This window comes from Ovis aries, chromosome 17 (genome assembly GCF_016772045.2).
Source record: "Ovis aries strain OAR_USU_Benz2616 breed Rambouillet chromosome 17, ARS-UI_Ramb_v3.0, whole genome shotgun sequence".
Taxonomy (NCBI): Eukaryota; Metazoa; Chordata; class Mammalia; order Artiodactyla; family Bovidae; genus Ovis; species Ovis aries.
Window position 1 is genome coordinate 69,860,310 of NC_056070.1, and position 22,663 is coordinate 69,882,972.

A 22,663-nucleotide genomic window follows, 5' to 3' on the forward strand; every position below is an offset into this window, starting at 1 on the left:
CGCGGCTGGACAGGCGGTGCTAGCAGAATCCCGGGGACGGTTGCTGAGCGGCCTGGGATCCCGGTCGCGGCGCCTTCCGCCTGGCCGCTCCTAGTCATCCATCTGTTGGATCCCGAACGACCTAGCCTGAGCCCGCGCGGGACGGGCGGACCAGACGGAGAGGTGGGTGTGCGGGGCCTCCGGGCGGCAGCAGGACCCCCGACGGGTCCGAGGGTGGCACCCGGATATGTGGACTCCCAGGGTTCTGGGACCCTCAGATCTGGGAGCTCCCACCCATCCACGGGGGCGCTAAGCCATGCGGTAAAAGTTCTGAAACCCGGGGTAAAGACGCTCACGGATCTCCAGGAGGCTCCACGACCTCCAGGGGTGTAAGTCTATGGGGGCAGAAACCCCGAGGAAGCTCCTCCGTTCCTCTGAGGCCCATCACAAACTTTTGGGACCCCACACTGTGTGACAGAGAGCCACGGGACTGGCCTGGAGCAGCGGCGGGAATTCCTAAGGAGAAAGAGACTTCCCTGGGAGTTCCAGATTCAGCATTAGGGACCCCTGCCCCTCAGAAGACATGGGGGAACTCAGAGTGTCCACAGAACCTAAGTCTGATGACTGCTCATGAAGGACCGCAGCAGAGGGAGTTTGGGCGGTTGCCACCTGTCTGAGACTACAGGGATGGGGAAGCAAGCAGCGACTTGAACAGGCAGAGTCCCGCGAACCCCAAGTGTGTGGACTAGGACACCCCCAGACCCATTCACCGGATGAGGTGACTCGAAAAGTGACTGTTCTGGGGAGGGGGAAGGGATGACTGCGGGATGAATCAGCGGGAGCAGGGGCAATCCTGAGGCCATTTCAGTCTCCGTACAGTAACTGAGCACCTCTGGAGTGTCAGGCCATGGGCCCTGGAAATTCCAGAAAGGTTAGGGCTGCAAGAGGAAGAAAAGAGTTACACTGGGAAGCTGGGCCAGGATTTAGGGGGCCATTTTGAGAGACAGTAATAGGGCAAGAGGGAGTGTCCTGAGCGCCTGAGGGCACTTTGGAAGGGGACTTCAGAAGCCAGAGGTGGCCAAGATTAAATCCTTTCCCTGCCCTCTGGGTCTTTGGGATCCTCCTTCCCCCACGACAATCCTCTGGCCCTTTCCAATCCTGTTTTTCAAAGTCCAGGAGCTGGGCGGATCAGTTTCTGAAGGCTCTTCCAGATAGGGAACTGAATTCTAAGTGTGGGAATTGGCAGGAGGAGCTGGGTGTCGGACACCTGGCTTCATGAAGTCAGGGCAGTTGGCATCGCGGGAGGGCGGGAAGGGGAGGGGTGGAGAGGGGTGTGTGCAGAGGGCTGTCCTCAAGAATTGGAAGACAGGATGTTACCTCCAATGGCTTAGGTTACCTGTGGAAGTGCGAGTGGCGAGAGCAGCAAGGATTGGGCTTGGGCTTGGGCTTAGTCCATAGCCAGAGGCTGAGCTTTTGGGATGACTGGGGGCTGGGCAGGCCCTGGGGATGGGTGGGTGGGGCAGGAAGCCATGGAGTGTGGCGGGCACCCCCTGGTGGTGAGCACAGCTTGGGTGGGCCTTGTTGGGCTCTGGCTTCACAATCCAGGTCCCTGCCGTCCCTGTTTGATGCTTAGATATGGCAAGGGCCCAGCTGAGGCCACACAGCAAGCTAGCAGTCCAGGTGACTGGACTAGGAGCTTCTCCTCTTGGTTTGTTGGGTTTTCCAGCACACACTACCTGAGGGAAGAAGGCACCTCCCAGCTAGGAGTGACATCACAGATAAGAAGGATGGGACAGCAATGCATGATCATGGGTTAGAGAGGGAAACTGAGGCACAAGAGCCCAAGTGCCTGTGGTTTCTGGAGGCCTCTGAAGGCCTGACTCACGTCTATCCCCTGCAGAATTTCCTGAGCTGGCGTCAGGTGCCACAGGCACTGGGGAACTCACCAGGAAGGGACGGACGGAGCTCAGGGCCAGCCAGATGGCGGACGAAACCTTAGCTGGGCTGGATGAGGGAGCCCTACGGAAGTTGGTAAGTGGTCCCATCATCTCTACTATGAGAACAGACAAGCCAGGCCGGAGAGGCAGGGTCTGTCCAGGATATCTCTCAGCTGACTGAGAGGAGGTGATGGGGGAGGGGCCAGAGGGAGGGCTCAGGGAAACAGGGCTAGGCCTGTTCTGCGTGGTCAATGCAGAGGTTCTGGTGGCATGTGCCCATCCATGCCAGGTGCTGAGGTTGTTCCTCCCAGCCCCCCAGTGCCACCACCTGTTTAAACAGTAACTGGTGAGGACTTGCCCATGTGCAGCCACAGGTGTGGGGAGGCTGGATTTGCCTCTCCCAAGCAACAGCCTGGGCAGTATCCACCCCTGGAGGCCAGCCCAATGATAACAGTAGCAGCAATGATTAATAATACGCCAGGGCATAGCAGGGAGCAGGCTGGGCGGCTAAGCACACCGTCTCACAGAATGGTCACAGCAGCTCCAAGAGCCAGGAGGAGAATACTGTGGCTTGGAGAGGTGAAGTCACCTGTCCAGGGACACCCAGCTAGGAAAAGGATTAGCCAGGATCCAAAGAAACCCCCAATGAGGATCATGGGAGAACAAGAGACCTGGATAAGTCAAGGCCAGAAGAGCTCATCAAGGCAGGCCTTGGGGACCCTTAGGAGCTCTGTGACTTCTAATCTATCTGTAAAATGGGAGGTGGGGGCAATGTGTGTGAACGTAATATCTAGGTCCTTCAGCTGGCATGAGGATGGAATGAGGCATGGGCCCAGATCTTGGTGTGGAAAAAGATGGGCCCCCTGTATCCCCTTTCCCTAGCTTCTTCTTGAAGCCCCTCCCCCAACATCCGTACCATGCACAGAGAGGCAGTGGGGCAATCGAGCAGGGCAAGTATGTGCCCACCAGCAAGGGCAGAGAGCAGTGGAACAGGAGAAGGGGCCAGAGCCCCACCCCCTCAGCCCCTGACCCATGTCCAGCGGGTAAATTAAAGATTTACTTTCCCTGGGAGAAGGCAAATGACCCACCCCACCCCCATTCCATTCCTTTGGAGGCAGGGGCTGGAGCCAGACAGTTCAGCCCCAATCACTGGGCAGTGCCCAGTCACTGCCATCGTCTACCCAAGGCACTCGGCCTTGGACAGCACCTCAGACTCTGGGTGTCTGCCACGGCCGCAGGCGGCTGTGTGCAACCCGAAGGAGGTGGGTTTCCAAAGGCTCCCACCCTGTCCGCTCGACTTCCCGGCAGGAAGTCAGAATCCTAACGTGGGTAGTGGAGAGAAAGCCAGGTCTCCGCGCATCCCCATCTCAGCCGCCACCCCCGCTTCATGCAGGCTTGGGCACTGGAAAAAGGGTTTCGGAGAAGCTGGAGCGTTGGCTGTAGGCCGCCCATCCCCGACCCCCTCCCTGGGAGAGGACTAGCAAGACCTCGCCCCTAGTCTCGGACCCCGAACCCCGCCTTCCCTTTCCCCAAATCCTTCCCATTCCGGCACCGGGCTCTCCGCGGCCAGGCGCCCGCCATTACTGCGCCCCAGCGCCGCCGAGGGTCCCGCCCCGCGCGCGCCGGCCTCGTGGCAGGAACGGGGGGCGTCCGGAGCCGGGCTCCTCCCCGCGGGGCCGGGCCTTATAAGGGAAAAGTTGTCCCACGCCCGAGCGTCCGGCCGATTTGGGGAACCCGAGATGCCCTCCGGACGTCGGCGCTCGCGTGCATACGCCTGCGAACTCGGAGAGAGGCTGTGCGGGAAGGGGGCACCTGGGGCCACGAACACCACGTGCGCCTCCGCCACACACCGGGACGCCCTCCGCCTCGGTCCCGGGCTGGAGATCGGGCACTGACACTAGCTGGGTGACCTGCGGAAGCTGCTTAGGTCCGCGAACCTGGGTTTCCTCTCCGTAGCCGGGGATGTTAAAGCAGGCGGTGGCGGGGGGCTTCCGGTCTGGCTGGCTCCGGGCCGGGCGCCTTGGGCCCGGCTGCTTGGGAGAGGCGTGGGCGGTGCGGGCGGCCGTGGTGGAGCGGCCCGCGTGCCTTCAGCGCCCTCTGGCGAGGCCTGGCTTCGCTGCCGGCCGGTTCCCCTTCCGTACCTGGAGGAGCCGGCACTGAGCGAATGCCTGCAAAGTCTCCCCCGTGGTGCTGGTGGGGACAGGAAGACTCCGGGGCTCAGTCGCCCCCGGCAGCCAGAGTACAAAGTACCCGGAGGCCCAGCCCCCTGGGAGGAGGAAGCACCCTCTTTCCTCCCAGGAGAATTTCACCGGGCAGTTTCGGAAACCGCCCCATCTCCTTCCCTTTTCCCCCCCGGCGGACAATGGCGCTTTGTACTTCCCTCCCAACAACAGCCCCCTCCACTCAGGGCAGTGGGGCCGGAGAGGGCGGGGAATGCGGGGCACACAGCAGGGACACAGTGGGTGGACCTTTGTCTCCAAGCCCAAAGGGAAGGGTCATGCGCGAGGGTGACCGGTGGGGTGGGGCTGTCCATTCCCCAGCCCTGCCCCACCCACGGCGGGGAATCAGACAGAGGCTCCCATTTTCCAGATGGGGACACTGAGGCTCCAGGGGTGGGCAGAAGGTCCCACATCAGCCTTTCTTCAAGGATGAGAACCCCATCTCAGGATTCCAGGGCGTTGCGAAGGGGAACCCAGGAGACAGGGCCAGGGCTCATTGCATCTCTGAGCCTCTTTGCCCTCTGCACAGGAGGGGCTGCATCAGCTGGTCCCCCAGGGCCACAATCTCCTAGCTTATCACAGAGGGCTTGGGGCCTGAGTCAAGGTCAGGACTTGGGGTAGAGAGCTGAGCCTCATTCTCCACCCTCGCCCACATAATAGGCTCCCTTAAACCCCAGGGCATCTCTAGTCCAGGCTGCAGGTGGTCCCCAGTATAGTACAGAGGTCCTCAAGATATTCACCATAGCAGACAGACAGCAGTCACAGAACTATCCTCAGCCCAGGGGAGGCCCCAGAGTCACGGTAACCTGGGTTCAAACCCTGGCTCAGATCGCTTCTCCCTGAGCCTCAGTGTCATCTGTCAAATGGGAGTAATAGCGTGCCTAGGGCTTCTGTGAAGTTGGGACAGGTATCGGACTCAGCACAGGATCTGGCACACAGATTCTCAGTAAACAGTATAGATGCCTCTGAGGATCCTGTCCTCACTTCCCTCACTTTTCTCTCCTCCCTCTTGTCTGACTCTGGAATCAACCATACACAGCTCTGCAAGGTGGGGGACCCCAAGTCACCTCCCCTATCCTCACCCACTGCCCTAAAGTGGGGCCATTGTTCCATTTGACAAGTGAGAAAGCCAAGACCAGAAAAGTTGGGGATATGATTCTGACCACCCAGCCGAGATCGACTGGGGCTGGAGCCAGCTAGGGGGGATCCTGTCTTGAGCCTCCAGGGACCCTCCCATGGCTCCTAGGAAATGTGAAGACTGAAGGTTCCCTGGGGGGCTCTATCACTTGTCTCTGCTTCCTTCAGACTGGCACAAGTGAGCTCATGGCTAAGCTAGGCCAGCCACACTCCCCGCTGAAACCTACCCCGCTCCCACCTGACCCCCCCAGGGAAAAGGAAGGAATGATGGCGGAGGAGGCGGAAAAAGAATGGCAGTAGGGTGTTCCCAGGCCTGCCTGTCTCTTGGGGACAGGGGTGGGGGGAGCCAGTATGGACAGAGGAAATCACTGTGTGTATACTTGCCCCCCCCTGGCACAGACCCCACCCTGGAGGCTTATCTCTGCCAACATCATCCCGGGGGCCCTAAGCCAGTCCACTCTCCCCTCTCCCACAGAGGCTCCGTGTAGGGGATGAGGGTGGGGGCAGTAGGGCTGGCTCCCGCCCAGAGAAGGTACCCTTTCCCGGACCTGGTTAGACCAGTCACCTTCAATTTGCCAGGGAGGGGCGGGCAGAGAAGCTAGTGGGAGCACCTGTCCCCATGGATGCCCTCTCTAGGGCCCTGGGTAGACCCTAGTGCAGCTGCCTTATCTGTCTGGGGGGCTGGCCCTCTCATTACAGGCACCAGCCCCTTTGCCTCTTTAATGGTGGCTGGAGCTGGACCAGCATAGGGAGAAAAAAGCCTGTGACCAGGTAGGGAGCTCTGACTCCTGAGGGCCTGCCTCTGCCTCAGTTTCCCCATCTGTCCACTATGGACGAGGCTGCCACCCATCAGCAAGGCTGTGGTGCTCCCGGACCGTGGCAATCTCCCTTGCTCACAGCTGGACCCCAGCAGCCCAAATCACCCTTCCCTGCCCAGGGACGCTGTTAGGGGCCCTTAGGATGGCCTCTCTCCTCCTCCACAAATGACTCTGTGGCTCCCGGGGTTCAGTGAAGGGCTCTGAGAGGCAGGAGTCGAGTCACAGGAAGGCGTGCCTGACTTGGTATCTGGCGCAGGTGGGTGGGATGCTAGCTGCCCAGTCTGTGGATCACTGTGCATGGTGGGCCATCCAGAAGCCCTGGCTGTGATCTGGGTCTCCCCCTGAGATCAGGTTTGGGTGGGCGGGCAGGCATGTGATGGGCTTGGGGCAGAGGGACTCAAGACAGACCACTCATTGTGCCCCAGGCCGAGCCGTGGGCGGCTGGTTGCCCGCCCTCCGCCCCTGGCAGCCAAAATGACTTGCCCACCCTCCAACCGCCGCCTCCGCCTGTCCGCAGTTGGAGGTCACGGCGGATCTGGCAGAGCGGCGGCGCATCCGCTCAGCCATCCGGGAGCTGCAGCGGCAGGAGCTGGAACGCGAGGAGGAGGCCCTGGCATCCAAGCGCTTCCGTGCTGAGCGGCAGGACAACAAGGAGAACTGGCTGCAGTGAGTGTCAGTGGCAGGGGGTGGGACACACGCAGGTGGGACCGAATGTGCCAGGGCTCAGCAGGCCTGAGCCAGGTGTCTGCTGTCCATCTGGGTGTGCACACGGCCACGTGGGCACGCATTTGGAGTAGTCCGCAGGGATGGTTGCGGGCGTGGACCACGTGCCTGGCCACGCCCATGTGGTATTAACACACAGGTCCCTGGGCGTGCATGTGCCAGCGTGTTGCCAGAGGGTGTGCACAGCTACCTGCCCCTCTGCCGAGGTTCCGGGTACCCCATCCTGGCCTCCACCCTCAGTCCACATCCTCCAGGACTCGGCCGTGGCCACGGAGGTGACCGGTCATGGTGTCCCCGCAGCTTCCAGCAGCGGGAGGCTGAGCAGCGGGCTGCTCTGGCACGGCTGGCAGGACGGCTGGAGTCAATGAACGATGTGGAGGAGCTGACTGCACTGGTGAGGCCTGGGCCAGGGGCAAGGGAGGGGGCTGGGCCTGTGAAGACCTGGACTCACAGCCCAACGCCCGAGGCCCACCCCTCACCCACAGCTTCGGGGCGCCGCGGAGTACGAGGAGCGAAAGCTGATCCGAGCTGCCATCCGCCGCGTGCGGGCCCAGGAGATCGAGGGTATGCACCCCGGCCCCGCTGCGCGCTGCCCTCAGTGACCCCTCCACCAACCCCCCTGGCCTCTCACCTGACACTTCTCCCTTCCCTTCCAGCCGCCACCTTGGCTGGAAGGCTTTACAGTGGGCGTCCCAACAGTGGCTCAAGAGAGGACAGCAAGGGGCAGGCAGCACGCCGGCTGGAACTGTGTGAGGTAAGGGGCGTGGGTGAGGTCCTGGGCCCACCAATGCCAACACCACAGAGCGCCTGTGTGTCTCTCACTGATTGAGAGGGGGGTGGTGGTGCCCAGCTTGTGTTTGGGGAATACTGGGGCTCTAATCTCCGGCTTCTTCCCCACTCTCCCAGGCAAGCTCTGGGGACATGTCCCCATGCCAGAGTTCGTCTCTACCCAGGCCTGCTGAGCAAAGCCAGCTTATCTGCACTGCTCCCAGGCTCTTGTCTGTCTCCCATTGCCACCCTGCGGGCCTCCCTGCTCCCAGGCCTACCTCCCACCCCAACACTAGCCATCCAGCCTCCACTCAGCAGACCGGGGATCTCCCTGAAATGCAAATCAGACCCTGGCTCCGGCCCAGCTTAGACCGTCCGTGGCTGTCCCTCCTGCTCCAGACAGCCCACATCCTTACCTTGGCTCATCGGGTCCCGCCTTCAGGCCCCAGCTGTTCGCAGGGTCTGTTCTCCAGGGCGTGTGGGTGAGAGGTCGGGCCCTGCAGGTTCCCTAAGTGGTCAGCAGAGCCATGCCCCTCAACTTGGCAGGGCTGCCCCCTAGCGTTAGTCGCTCAGTCGTGTCCGACTCTTTGCGAACCTGTGGACTGTGGCCCGCCAGTCTCCTCTGTCCATGGGATTCTCCAGGCAAGAATACCGGAGTGGGTAGCCATTCTCTCCTCCAGGGGATCTTCCCAACCCAGGAATCAAAGCAGCGTCTCCTTCGTTGCAGGCAGATTCTTCACCACTGTTCCACCTGGGAAGCTCCCTACCCCACGGGTTAACCAGGCTGAGGCCAGGGTCAGGGGTCTCCACTCCAGGAACCTGTTAAGTCTGGGAGTCCCCGGTAGCTCTCCTGCTGTCCCCAGCCCCTGGCATCAAGACCTGGTCCTCTCTGAACTTCCTATGACCAGGCAGTGCCAAGAGGTTGGGAAGTGGGGCTCCGAGACCGCCCGAGGTGCGCCAGCGACCACGCTTGAGCAGGCGCACCTGCGGGAAGCTGTGCCCAGCCCTTCTGCTTTGCATGCCCTGCCCGGGGCGCTGCCAGCCTAGGGAGCCTTGGCCTCATCCTGTGGGCCTCCCGCAGGTGCCGAAGCCAGAGGAACAGAAGCAGCAGGTGGAGGTCCCAGAGCCAACCCCAGCCCCCAGCAGCACCAGCCGGGATGTAACCACGGTGACACTCCTGCTGCGGGCCCCTCCCGGGGACACACCCAGCCCACCTGCCTCAGCCGACGGTTCACCCACCACTACCTCTCCTGAGCCTCCGCTGGAGCCTGCCGAGGAGGCCCCGTGCCCTGCCCCCGAGGCTCTGGGCAGTCCCGAGCCTCCCCCCAGTCCGCCCAGGGCCTCCAGCCCTGAGCCCCAGGAGCCTCCAGCCACCCCCAGCACAGACAGGCAGGTGGTCGACAAGGTGAGTTGGGATGAGGGGCGGGGTTGCCAAGCAGGTGAGCTCCCAGGTCTGGGAGTCAGGCCCCTGCCCACACTGTGTCTCCCCTGCAGCTCCCGCCCAGCCCCACGGATCCCCCTGCCCCCCAAGGCCCCACCAAAGGTCGCTCCGACACAAAGAGAGCAGGTGAGGGTTCCGGCAGCAGAGACAGTGCGGGCCTCCCCTTCCCTGCCTGCAAAATGGGTTGTGGTGCCTGGACGGCTCCAGCACCCTCGGGTCCAGGCCCTCTCTGACACTGCCTCCTCCCACTGCCCCCGAGGTGTCCCCGCCCCCCGCCCGGCCCACTCCCCCCCACCCATGGCCAGAGGCTCTCCTGCAGCCTTGAAAGGCAACGGGCCTCAGGCACATTCTTTTCCCCAATAAGGGAGTGCACCCATCTCCCAGCTGAAGCCGTGGGCAGTGCTGGCCAGGGGAGCGTTCCCCTTCCCCATCAGCAGGGAGGCTCTGGGCACCCTTCCTCTGGCCCAAGCCTAGCCCCAGCTCCTGGCAGTGTCCATGTCATCCTGGGGTCAGTCCCCGAGTGGGAGGAGGGGCCTGTGAGAGAGAGAGAGGGCCGCAGCTGAGTGGAGGAGTTGCAGGAGGGGCTGGTAGGCTAGAGGGGTGTGAAAGAGAAGACTACAAGAGGTGGTCCCCACCGTCCACTCTCCTTTCTCTGCCCCGCCCCACGTGGCCGCTACCGCCTCCCCACGCTGCCAGACCTGGCTGACCCTCGCCCCTGCCAACGCTCCCTGTCTGTGCTCAGCCCCCGCCAGCCAGCCCAGAACCGAGGTACTTGCCTGTTTTCCCCAACCCTGGGCTCTGGGCAGTGCCTGTCCCAGCCAACCACTGACAGCCTGCCCCGTCTCGTCTAGAGCCCACCCCCATCGCCAGTGGGCCTTCCCCGTTCCAGCGGGCGGGCTCCGTCCGGGACCGCGTGCGCAAGTTCACATCCGATTCTCCTACGGCTGCTGGGCTCCAGGAAGGCCCACCCCGTGTGGCCCTCGGCCCTTCGACCCCTGCCAGGCTCCCAGGCCCCTCCCACACCAGCATCACCCCGGCCGCCGCCTCCTCCTCCAGTGGCCCCTCCTCGCGGGGAACAGCCCGGCCCCTGGCCCAGCTTCAGAGCTGCCCCCGGGAGGAGGGCCCCAGGGGGCGGGGCTTGGCCGTCAGGTCCCTTGAAAACAGAGCAGGGGGGCCCGTGGCCCGCTCAGAGGAGCCCAGCGCCCCGCTGCCCGTGGCCGTGGGCACCGCCGAGCCAGGGGCCAGTATGAAGACCACATTCACCATCGAGATCAAGGATGGCCGGGGCCAGGCCTCCACAGGCCGGGTGCTGCTGCCCACGGGCAACCAGAGGGCAGGTAGGCCTCCCCTCTGCCTCCCTGCTGCTGGGGGTTCCTTGCCTGTGGCTGCCCAGCTCCGCACACAGGACATGTGCCGTGGCCAGGGTTCAGGGTGTCTCCAGAGGGTGTGCTGGGAACGAGGGGAGCCATCAGCCTGGACTGGCAATCGCCCCCACCCCTGTCCTGCCTCTGATCCTGACGGTCGTCCTTCTCCCCCTCCAGAACTGACACTGGGGCTGCGGGCGCCCCCCACCCTCCTTAGCACCAGCAGTGGGGGCAAGAGCACCATCACCCATATCAGCAGCCCTGGGAACCTAGCCCGGCTGGGCAGTGTCACTCACGTCACCAGCTTCAGCCCTGCCTCCCTGGGTAGCCGAGGAGGCTGCAGCATAAAGGTGAGCCCTTCCTCCTCACCCCGCCAGCCTCCCCATCATCGGCCTCACGTGGACGGCTTCAGGGTGTTAGGGCTCACCGGGATCCTCTCCTACTGCACACACGGGAAACTGAGACCCAGACAGAGGAGGTGCCCCCAGCCCACAACCAGTTGGTGGCAGAGCTAAGGCCAGACCCTCACCAATCAGCCACTAGACGTGTCGGAAGCTCACTGCGTACCGGCCTTAAGCTTCCCACGTGATGATCTCCGGTCCCTACTCCAGACTTGGCCAGTGTATTCCTCGTGAACGGATGGGAAAACTGAGGTCAGGGAGGGTGGTGAGGGCTTGCCCCTCCACCCCCACCCCCCACCCTGTAGCAGCCGCAGGGGCCCTGCTCCGACCCTGGGCTGGAGCTGAGGTGCAGAGCTGCTCATCTGCTCATCCAAGATCAGCCCGGCCCGTTGGGAGACTGGAGATTAGCGATTGCCATCTGCGTCAGCATCTCGGGGGAGGGGAGATTGGGCCAAAGCACCGATGGGGGCACAGGCAGGGAGGTGCCAGTCAGGTGAGGCAGCAGCCCAGCAGGTGCCGCGGGAACTGAATCCGCTGGAGCCTTCCATTATTCATCCTGGAGCCCAGCATCAGCTGGCTGGACGCTCTGCGGGGGAGGGAATCCCCAGCGAGCCACCCGGCTGCCCAGGTAATGGCCTCAGTGGTGCTCCAGGACTGAGTGGGACTTCGAAGTGAGAGAGAATAGAGCCAGCTTTAGGGGTGACAGGGAGAGGGCGGGGGAAGGAAGCACCCTTCCCCTCCCAGGTTGGCACTTAAACCGCTCTCTGCCAAGGAGGTGAGGACAGGGTGGCTGAGGCCCTGGGGGTGATGGAAGACACCACCGGGGGCCTGGGGATCTGAGACCACCAATTGGCCTCAGCGTCCCCCTCCAGAAGCAAAGGGAGGCAGATGGTGCACCTGGGATGCACCTGCTCAAAGCCGTGGTTGGATCTGAACACAGAGGCGGGCGGAGGTCATTTATCTCAGGGACCAGGCACTCGCCACAGCAGGCTGCGCGAAGTCCTGCCCCCCACCTGCTCGAGGCTTTCTGAGACAGCGTGGTGTGGCATGAGGGCAGAGCAGAGGGTGCAGGCATCTGGAGCCTGGTGGGCTGGGTCTTCTTCGCTCATGCACATGGGGGCCCTGACAGGCCCGTTCCTTGCCCCCTCCCTCAGTCTCCCCACCCACGGGGCACAGGCAGTCCTTCAGCACCTGGGCAGCCTCGCTGTGCCGCCGGTCTGCGGTCTCTGCAGGGCCAGGGCCAGGCCTGGCGGTCCGCCTGCTTGGGCAGGCCTCCCCTCCCCCCACAGCCCCTTCCAGAGGGAGCCCAGAATAGGTTTCTATTTGGGCTACAGCCCCAGCTGGCGGGCGGCGGGCCGGGAGGCCAGTAGGGGCGGGGCAGGCTCGCTGCCCTTGCCTGCGCCCTCAGGACCAGCTGCAAAGCCTGAGTCGGCCAGCCAGGAGCAGCAGTCCCCAGCACGGTCCCTGGCGTCATCCCGCACAGCCCCCCACCAGCACCATGCCGGGGGTCCCAGGGCCGGGCTCGGAGCTGGCCGCAGCCCTCGAGGAGCGACTGGGCCAGGCCTTGGAGGAGCTGCGGGCGGTGGCTGAGGCGGGCCGGGTGGCAGTGACCCAGGCCGCTGAAGCAGCAGCCTTGGCCGTGGAGCCGGTGGCCCGGGCAGCCGAGGAGCTGCGGGCGGAGACGGCCGCGCTGAGCCGGCGGCTGGATGCGCTAGGCAGGCAGGTGGAGGTGCTGAGCCTGCGGCTGGGGGTCCCGCTTGTGCCCGACCTTGAGCCCGAGCTGGAGCCCAGTGAGCTGCTCCTGGCTGCCGCAGACCCCGAGGCCCTGTTCCAGGCGGCCGAGGATGCCGGGACCCCTGTGGCCCACCCGCCTGCCTTCAGCACCCGCCGCCGCTCCTCTGCCGGCCCTGCCCACAGCGCCAGTCTCGTAAGTCCCTGTGGGCTGCTGGTGGGGGGTGGTTTGGAGCCAGGCTCAGCCTCTGCCAGAGGACCTTAGGGGTGCCACCACCCGCTCTGAGCCTCAGTTTCCCTGTCTGTACAGGGGACTGGGGCGCCAGTGCTCCAAGGCTAAGGTGAGATGGTGCCATGCCCCTGGCCCTGAGGCACGCGTGGCGGCTGCCCTGGCAGCCCCTGGCCAGGGCCCAGCCCCCAGCCCCACCCCCACTCCCTGCCCCAGCCAGGCCGAGCCTCCCCGAAGCAGCTGCCACCTCGTCTCTCCTTACCCTTACAGCAGACCAAGGGGCCCTGCCAGGAGGGGATGGGGCTGTGATAGCTGGGCTGGGGGCTTGTCTGCATGGGGTCTGGGGATATGCCCTGGGACGGGTAGGAGGCTAGGTTGAGGCTGGAGGGGCCCCTTAGGGGGTGACGTGCTGGGAGTGGGGCGCAGGGGCAAACTCCAAAGAGGACTTGGCTCTGGGCAGCCCTGGTCAGACACCTGGTCAGGAGCCTGTGGGCCTTGGCCCAGCTCTCTCACTGTGTGGAGGGGGGACACGTGCTGCCTGGGCACTGGCCCAGGAGGACCCAGGCTTTGGGAACGGTCAGAACAGGGCACAGCCTGCCTGGGAGGGGGCTGGGAACAAAGCGGCAGAAGGAACTCGGGTTCAGGGGTTAGGCTTCCGCTCAGACCCCAGGCCGCGTCACACTTCTAGAAGGACTGGGGACAAGTCCCACAGCTGCCCTGAATCTCAGCTTTCCCTTCTGTTAAAATACCCAGTGTTCACACAGTGCTCACTACTGAATGGAAATCACCATTATGGCCACCCTTAGTTGCATCAAGACAGTTCTGGGTACACGGGAAGCCCAGCAACAAAGCTCTCAGTGCCTCTTCCCTGAGCCTCACACCAGCGTGGCCATGCTCGGGCAGGCGGTCCAGCTGGCTAGTGGTATCTCAAAGGCTGTGCCAGTAGCCCCAGGGCCTGGTCTCCTGTCCTTTGGAGGCACGGTTGGTTTCATCTACAGCCCTGCTTATAACCCATGCCCTTTCCTTTCTCTGCAGATGGAGCCAGAGCCTGCAGAGCCCCCCTCTGCCACAGTGAAGGTGGCCAATGGCGCCGAGCAGACCCGAGTGGACAAAGCACCAGGGAGCCGGAGCCCGCTGAGCGCCGAGGAGCTGATGGCCATAGAGGATGAGAGTGTCCTGGACAAGATGGTATGGCCACATCTGGTGGACTTGGGGTGGGCGAGGGCTGGGGCGGGCAGGCACCAGGTGGGCAATGATGGGGGCTCTGTCTGCAGCTGGATCAGACTACGGACTATGAGGAGCGGAAGCTCATCCGGGCTGCACTGCGCGAGCTCCGACAAAGGAAGAGAGGTAGAGAGCCCAATGCCCCCACCGCGGCGCCAGGTCCAGCTGCCCGCCCCCCTCACTGAGGTCTATTCATGGACACTCCAGCTCAGTAACGCCCGCCCCAGTGTATTCTCTAGACTCAGCTTTGCCTTTTCGGGACCCGGCTCTTGCCTGGCCTCCTTCCTCTGGATCCAGTGCTTCCGTTTTTTAGATGCTTCTCTCCTGCTTCCCAGACTCAGAACCAGCTTCTCTTCTCCCTCCTAGACCCCGGTTACCCTCTCCCCCAGCAACTCCTGCTTCGATCCGGTTGCTTCTCCAAGTTCTGTCAACTGCTCCTTCCCTGAATCCAGATACTCCTCCTCCAGCTGCTTCTCTCTCCTCAGGGTCCACCGATGACCACCTTGGGCTCTGCCTCCTTCCCCGGGCACAGCTACTCCCCACTCCCGGACCCAGCTATTCTTTCTTCCAGCTTCTAGTCCCGTTTGCTTCTCTAGATTCTCTCAATTACTCCCTCTCTGGATCTAGCTGCTTCCTGCAGGGCCCACGGATGGCTGGCCAGCCTCTATGCCCACCCACCTGCTGCTTCTCTAGGCAGGGGTACGCCTGTGTTACAGAGGATGTTGCGGCAGTTACCCCCTTTGCCAGCTTCTCTCCCAACTGCCCTGTCCCTGGATCAAATGGCTTCTGAGCTACCTCTAAGGACTCTGTCCGTGGACTTCTAGCTGCTCTTCTCCCCGCTAAGACCTATGAAGGCCCCTGCAGCTGCTGCCCTCTCAGCTTCTCCTCCCTGGACCCTGCTACTCCCTCCCTCACTGGAGATACTCCCTCCCGGACTCAGCCACTCATTCGCAGACACTCCCTTCCTGGACCCACATACTCTCCCCCCTCAAGTTCAGCTGTTCCTCATTTCCGAGTGCACCACACGCCCCCATTCCCTCCCAGGTTATAGCTCCCCCCTCCCCCCAGCTACTCCCACGTGTCTTCAGCGTTGCTAACAAGTTGCCCTCCCCCCATCTGTGTGCCCCGTGTGCCCGGGCATACGTGCTGTGTGGGCGATGGTGACCTTTCTGGGCATGCGTGGGACCATCCCCCACCCAGACCAGCGGGACAAGGAACGAGAACGGCGGCTGCAAGAGGCCCGGGCCCGTCCAGGGGAGGGCCGCGGCAACACGACAACCAAGACCAGCACACGGCACAGCCAACAGACGGCCGACGGCTCAGCCGTCAGCACGGTCACCAAGACCGAGCGGCTCGTCCAGTCCAGTAAGGGGCCAACCCCGGGCTCAGGACGGGACCACGTTCCCCTCACGGCCCCTCCATCCTGCCGCTCACACCCTTCCTCTCACCCCTGCCCATGCAGATGACGGCACACGGACGGCCCGCACCACCACAGTGGAGTCAAGTTTCGTGAGGCGCTCAGAGAGTAAGGCCACCGGGCGCCTCTGCGCACCTGCCTGCCAGCCCACCTCCTCAGGCTCTTCCTCGAACTCTCACTCCAAACTTTCGTCTGTGTGTCTCTCTGTCCAGCCGTCACTTTCTCTTCTCTGCCTGTGGCTCCCTCCATCCCTCCGCCAGCCCTCCCGCCCTGTCTCCCAGCACAGGACCTCACCGTGCTCCCCTTTCCCTCTCTTGCAGATGGTGGTGGCAGCACCATGACGCAAACTAAGACCTTCTCCTCTTCATCATCCAAGAAGATGGGCAGGTGAGCACAGGTACCTGCTCCCAGACCATGGAGGAGTCAGTGCCGCAGAGGACCTCGTTGCATGCCCATTCTACAGATGGGTAGAGCAAGGTGTTGGGAGATGTTGGGCACACAGCCAGAGAAAGGTAGAGTGGGAGTCAGAACACTCCTGCTTGCCTTGCCATTTCACGTAATTCTCAACCATGCCAAATCGTTGGGGGAGGCCAATGATTTGTTGGGGTCTTAGCGAGGCCTCCCCACCACACTGAGCTAGCTGAGGGCACTGCCACTTTCCAGAGTGTGCAGACCACATCCCATGTCACAGAGAGCGTCTCTACATCTTAACCCCGTGGAGGAGGGGTACGCCTGTGTTAGAGGATGTCGGGGTAAGTAGGGTCAAGAATTCAGGCTGGGTACTGCAGGGGTCCAGAGACTCTGCGTCAGAGACTTGTGTTCAAGTCCTTGCGCTGGTCCCCCTCCCCATGCCCTCTGACATCTGAGGCCACAGGCCTCCATTTCCTCATCTTCAGTGGAAGTGGTAAGCTCACCCTGACCCTTGTGCAATTTAAAATGGCACATAGAAAAGGCTCAAGAGACACGAGCTGTTATTATTGTCACCATTATTGTTAGCACATCGGTAGTCATTGTTAGTTGATAGTGCCCAGAATGGGAATACACCTGTAACCTTGGGGATATAATGAGCCTTGGAAGAGAACTCCCCAGGGGCCAAGTCTGTTGAAAAGAGCTTGGCTCCTACTTTCTATTCCTTTGAGCCTCAGTCTACTCTATAAAATGCGTGTGATGGGAGCCCCTCCGTTGCTGGCCGGCATTGCGGGTGGTGGAGATACGGCAAGAGTGTAAGGTCTGGAGCCTGACTAGTCCTTGGCGAGTCGGGGTTGAGGCACAGGAGCGGCTCCCTGGGCCCTAACGGTCACTTACTACCCCTCAGTATCTTCGACCGGGAGGATGAGGCCAGCCCACGGTCTGGCAGCCTAGCAGCACTGGAAAAACGCCAGGCGGAGAAGAAGAAAGAGCTGATGAAGGCACAGAGCCTGCCCAAAACCTCAGCGTCCCAGGCGCGCAAGGCTATGATTGAGAAGTTGGAGAAGGAAGGCGCGGCAGGGTGAGCAGTGCGTGGGGCGGGGCCTAGTGACTACATGGGGCGGGGTCTGGGCTCTGGAGGGCGGGGCGTGAGAATAAAGGTGGCGGAGATCCGGCCAACTGTGTGGGCCGGCGGAGAAAGTGCCCATTGTAACCCGGCTCTCTACATGGCTCCTGCAGCAGCCCGGGCGGACCCCGCATGGCTGTGCAGCGCTCCACCAGCTTCGGGGTCCCCAACGCCAACAGCATCAAGCAGATGTTGCTAGACTGGTGCCGAGCCAAGACACGTGGCTACGAGGTGAGCCCTAGGAGGCCAGGTGGCCCAGTGAGGGCCTCCCCACCCCCATATGTCCCCCAGCTGCAGCTGTACCCTTCACAGCCACCGTGTCTGGCAGGGACGATGGGAATTCCTCTTCTGTGACACGTAACAGGCCGCGTGTGCATGTGTGTGCGTGTGTGTGTGTTTGTGTGTGTTGTTCAGTCACATCTGACTCTTTGGGATCCCAAGGACTATATCCCTCCAGGCTCCTCTGTCCATGGGATTTGCCATGGACACTGGAGTGGGTTGCCATTCCCTTCTCCAGGGGCTCTTTCTGACCCAGGGATTGAACCCGCGTCTCCTGTATTGCAGGCAAATTCTTTACCATCTGAGCCACCAGACAAGCCTCATAACATGCCCTAGATTCCCGAATAAGTGATTAAGTGGCAGGGCCTAGAGAGGGCCCTTGGATGGCGGGCAGGGTTCAGGACCAGACCCCACTCTTGGAGTCTTCCCGGTCATTGCTCTCTCAGTCCATGGGTAAATGTCTATACGTAAGGGAAAGAGTGATGAGGGCGTGACCATGGCCTTAGCTGGGTGGTGCTGGGCCTCTTGGTCAGTCTGGCCCATTAAGTAGCAGATACAGGCGTTAACAAAGAGTGGGAGGAGGCACTGCCCGCCTACCGTGTGACCGTGAGCAAGCTGCAGGGCCTCTCTGAGCTCGGCTGCCCTAGATCTGGAATGCCAAAACACAGAGGGTCCTCCCACTGCCCACAGCATGTGGACATCCAGAACTTCTCCTCGAGCTGGAGTGACGGGATGGCCTTCTGTGCCCTGGTGCACAACTTCTTCCCCGAGGCCTTCGACTATGGGCAGCTCAGCCCACAGAACCGCCGTCAGAACTTCGAGGTGGCCTTCTCATCCGCCGAGTAAGTGTGGTTGTTGGCACCTTGCTGGTGTCGGCCGGGCGTCTGGGGCTGGGCGATCCGCGCCAGGTCCAGCTGCTTCGAGGCTCCGTGGAGCTGGCCAGCCCCACTGTCATTCAGCAGCTGAGACCGCCCCCCCCCCCACCTTCCCTAGAAAGCCCCCGTCCTCTTCCACCCCACCCACCTGCTGCTGAGCGTGCCAGGTGCCCGCCGGAATGAAGGAGCCGGAGGCCCACCTACCAGCCCGGGCCAAGGCCCACCAGGTGGCCCTGTCCGTATCCCCTCCATCCTCCGTCTGCCCCCTTCTCCCTCTCTCTCTGCCCTTTCTCTGTCCTGCTTTCCTCCCACTATCACCAGAGCTTCCTGCTCCCACGGGATCCCGGCTGGAGATTCCAAAAGGAGGCTCCTGGCCCGGGCACCGTGCCCGTCCAGCCTATATAGGTGTTGCCAGAGGCTTATATAGGACTTCCGCAAGCCCTCCACTTTGGAATCATTGCCCCGTCTGCGCACCTCACCCTCAGCACCCTCCTCCACCTGTCTCTCCTCCTCTCCCTCTCTCTTTCTGGTTCGCCCCGGATTTCTTCTTCATCCTCCTCCCCCCCCACCTCCTCTCACGCCTTCCTCACCCCCGCTCCCTGGGGCACAGCCCTCCTCTCCAACCCCGGCGCCGATGCCATTGCCCCCCACCCCTCGTTCCCTCCCGCTTACCCCGAGAGTTCTCTGCACCTGTGACTGATCTGGCCCCCACCCCTGTCTGCATTGCACACCATTAGTGACGGGTAGTTGAGCGGCACGTCCACGGTGGGGCGGGGGCATGCGGGAGGCTGGCAGACTGCGGCACCTGGAACGTAACTGAACTCATGTCTCTGTGTGTGTGTGTGTGTGTGTGTGTGTCTCTCTCTCTCTCTGTTCTCCTCCCCTCTCTCTTCTCTGCCTCTTCTCCCCACCCCACTGCCCGGCTCGGGCCCGCCCCGCCCCGCCCCTCCCCGGCCCCCTCCCCTCCCCAGGACCCATGCGGACTGCCCGCAGCTCCTGGACACAGAGGACATGGTCCGGCTTCGAGAGCCTGACTGGAAGTGCGTGTACACGTACATCCAGGAGTTCTACCGCTGTCTGGTCCAGAAGGGGCTGGTAAAAACCAAAAAGTCCTAACCCCCGCTCGGGGCCCACGGTGAGGAATGCCGCCTTGCTCGCCTGCCCTGTTGCGCTGGATCTGCTCAATGGGGCCTCAGAGAGAAGCCGGGGAGATCGGGGCGGGGGCGGGGAAGCAGAGGGACCCCCTGAGAAGAGCCGGAAGGAGCCAGACACAACCTGATCTCTGGCTGCTCGGTACCTTGCTGATGAGACCATTCTCCTCAACGGGCAGTGACGACCGAGATGGGCAGGTCGGAGCTGGAGGAAGCCCAGGAGGCCATGGGATCCCTGGTCGGGGGAGGCACCCGACCTAGCCAGCGGGTCTAGGACAGCTCACGGAAAAAAGTGCACACTAAGCTGGCATCTGAATACCAAGTTCAGGCTAAAGGAGGGAGAGGAAACCCCGGGCAGAGGGATCAGCCAAGTGCACCGGGGTGGGGCTGAGGGATGTGGAGGGCATGGCACACCCAGGCAGGAGAGGATGTTTGTTTAGTCTGGGTGTGAGGGGGAGGAAGGGATCATATTCAGGAGTCCAAACTTCCTTCTGAAGACAAGAGTCATAAAAGTTTTCCAAACAGAGAAGGGATGTAGGTAGCATTTTAGAACAATCCTTGGGTGAGGCCTGGATGAAGGACAGGGAGAGAGGGGATGGACTAGCCAGCTAGAGAACCTTAACTAGAGAGATAGGCGTTCTGATAGATCCACTGGGGAGGGAGGAGGGTCCCAGGCCTCCAGTTGGTGCACTGGGGGGTTGGCTATGCCATGCTCCAAGGTGACAGGCTCAGGAGCAAGGCTAGTTTAACAGGAAGATGTTTCTGGTGGAGGTCCTAGATCCCCAAACCAACTGTGGCATTTCCTGTCTGGTCACCTCACATCAGGGCCACAGTAGAGAATTCATGTCTTGAGCTTACTGCCCATTACAGACCAGGAGTTCAGATGAGAGACGACAGTGGTGGACTCAGCGTGTGCCAGGGGGTGGTAGGTCAGGGCTGGGACTGGAAACAGGAACTCCAAACTCCCCACCTTGTGGCTCTTTTCCTGGCCCCATCCCTCTTCCCATCCATTTCATAGAGAGAAGACAAGACAAAAGGCCCAGCAGGAGAAAAGGGATTGCCTGAAGTAAAGTGAATCAGGGACAGAGCTTGCAATGCACCCAGATGCCCCTCAGGGCCTGGAGCCATTGTGAGGGGCCACCCCCACAGGCACACATAGATTCAGAGAAGCCGTGCAGGTGAGGGGAGGATGGGCATGGCCCTGTCTCCAGGTCATATATGGACTTAGGAGCTGCTGCCCAGCAGGCCAGCCTGGAGGGAGAGGGGCCCAGTGCGGCCCCGTTCCAGTTGGAAAGTGTGACTCAGCCGTGCTGTTGTTCGGGTTGCCTGGTGTTTGGCCTGTCACTGGGGCAGCCAGAGCCCTGTGCCGTGAGCCCCGGTGTAAACAATGGCTTTATAAGGTCTCCAGGGAAGACACCAGAGGTGGGAGGGAGCTCCACGATGGGAAAGGCCAGGATACCCGGGGAGATAGCCAGAGCTGGAAGAAGCTACAGAGAGAGGCTGCCTCTTCACCACAGTACGGCTGGAACAGGCCCAGTCTGGGGCAGAGATGACCCCCAGGGCACACAGCACGTCAGCAACAGAGTCAGGAACCTCTCATTCTCGGTGCTTCCAAGGACTCAAATGAGGCAAAGAATGACTATGCTGTTGTTGTAAAGATGGGGAAACTGAGTCACAGGGCAGGGTTTGCTCTAGCTTCCACAGCTGGCCGGGAGTAGAGCCTACAGTGAAACGGGTCCCCCACTTTCCTGGCTTCTTCCCTGAAGGAGTCCTGGAGAAAGGAGAGTGGGCCCTGGCCATTACACGATTTGACCTTGAGGGTCTGACCTTGAAGGCGCAAGATGGCAGATAGTCCTGGGCCCTTGGGTGTCTTGGGAACAGGAACAATTCCTTTCCTCATGCCCTCCCTGCCAAAGGAAACTCACTTAACAACAGTGACAGTGTTAACTGTATGCCAGGCGTGGCACATGGGAGGCAGGAGAGGTCTGGCTCCAGGAAGGGAGGGGAGATGGAGCCCGGGAGCACGCTCTGTCTCTGAGCCCTGGGGCTGTCAGTTATTTAGTGGCTGCAGCCCACCTCCCTCAGTGGGGCAAGAGCTCCTGCGATATGGAAGGAAGGGAGTCCCAGGCAGGTGCCAACATCCAGGGCCGGGGGCCTGGATCGCGTCAGGCCCGCCCTGCACCTACTAAGCAGTGGAGCTGCAATGTCTCCTCGGCTCTGTGAGCTTCCCTGGTAGCTCAGCTGGTAAAGAATCCGCCTGCAGTGCAGGAGACCCTGGTTCAATTCCTGGGTCAGGAAGATCCACTGGAGAAGGGATAGGCTACCCACTCCAGTATTCTTGGGCTTCCCTGGTGGTTCAGCTGGTAAAGAATCTGCCTGCAATTCGGGAGACCTGGGTTCAATCCCTGGGTTGGGAAGATCCCCAGGAGGATGGTCAGCAGGGTGTCCTGGCCCTGAGTGTGATGCTCATGGTCCACTGTGTACTGACTGGGACACTCATCTGCGCCCCCCTGTTAAAGAACTGCCTCCCACATATACATACACCTCCCTGGCCTCCATCTCACACAGCAGGGATGTCCCTTGAGGTAGATGGGGGTTCCCAAGCTGCTCTACAGCAGGTCCCAGGCCAGGGAGCTGGCAGATAATCCAGGGTTCAAAAGGTCACTGGAGTGGTCCTGGATGCAGAGAAGGATTTGAGGCCCCTTGGGTACCACGGTCCAACTGAAAGCCTTTGCCAGCTAGTGTGTACCTTTGGGAGTGAGAAGGAGGCGGCCCTCCAGAGATAAAGTGGACCGGGTCTGAAGTCAGGACCTCCCCAGGATTAGGGGTTGAGACCTCGACCCTGCAGTAGGTCCGCGGGCCTGGACACAAGGGATGGGGCAGGGATCTCCTCTTTCGCCTCCATTTGCCTGGCCTTGCTCCCCACCAGGGTGCCTCCAGGCATGGGTGGGTGGGGCCTGGGGTTTCCGCCTTCCTAGAAGGCTTTTCCCCCATTCAACCGATCAGGAGTCGAGTTTTTGGAAGACCCGCAGGCTGCGGCACTGGAAAGACCTTCGAGTAGAAGGGTCGCCGCAGGAGGTGGGGCCGGCGCTGACAGCCACTCCTGTGCCCCTCCCGGCAGGATGCTGGTGGACTGCGTACCCCTGGTGGAGGTGGACGACATGATGATCATGGGCAAGAAGCCCGACCCCAAGTGCGTTTTCACCTACGTGCAATCGCTCTACAACCACCTGCGGCGCCACGAGCTGCGCCTGCGCGGCAAGAATGTCTAGCTTCCCCGCCGCCGCCCGCACGGCCGCCCGCGGCAAGCAGCGCCCACCATCCAGGCACCGTCCCCTCCCTGTGCGCCTGCCCACCGCTGCCCTGTCTGTCGCGGCACCTTCCCACGCAAACACGCAGCGTTTTGATAAATTATTGGTTTTCAACGACCCGGATT

At 62.0% G+C, this 22,663-nt stretch overlaps 1 protein-coding gene across 6 annotated transcripts; it reads left to right on the plus strand.

Moving 5' to 3' along the window:
• The first annotated feature begins 21 nt into the window (after positions 1–21).
• On the plus strand, positions 22–22,655 carry SMTN (smoothelin). 6 transcript variants are annotated; one of them, XM_042234853.2, is made up of 21 exons: positions 22–162; positions 1,880–2,010; positions 6,608–6,756; positions 7,114–7,207; positions 7,299–7,377; positions 7,470–7,567; positions 8,663–8,986; positions 9,076–9,148; positions 9,719–9,790; positions 9,874–10,359; positions 10,564–10,736; positions 13,783–13,935; positions 14,022–14,097; positions 15,172–15,336; positions 15,434–15,496; positions 15,709–15,775; positions 16,704–16,877; positions 17,036–17,153; positions 17,892–18,043; positions 19,048–19,211; positions 22,234–22,342. In XM_042234853.2, the coding sequence occupies exons 2-20, from the start codon at positions 1,960–1,962 to the stop codon at positions 19,190–19,192; spliced, it is 2,712 nt and encodes a 903-aa protein (XP_042090787.1). In that variant the 5' UTR covers positions 22–162; positions 1,880–1,959; the 3' UTR covers positions 19,193–19,211; positions 22,234–22,342. The 6 variants fall into 6 exon arrangements, with proteins under 6 accessions (XP_042090787.1, XP_027812601.2, XP_060257306.1 ...); XM_027956800.2 differs by lacking the exons at positions 19,048–19,211; positions 22,234–22,342 and adding an exon at positions 22,349–22,655; XM_060401323.1 differs by lacking the exon at positions 22,234–22,342 and having other exon boundaries at positions 19,048–19,212.
• Positions 22,656–22,663: the final 8 nt, after the last annotated feature.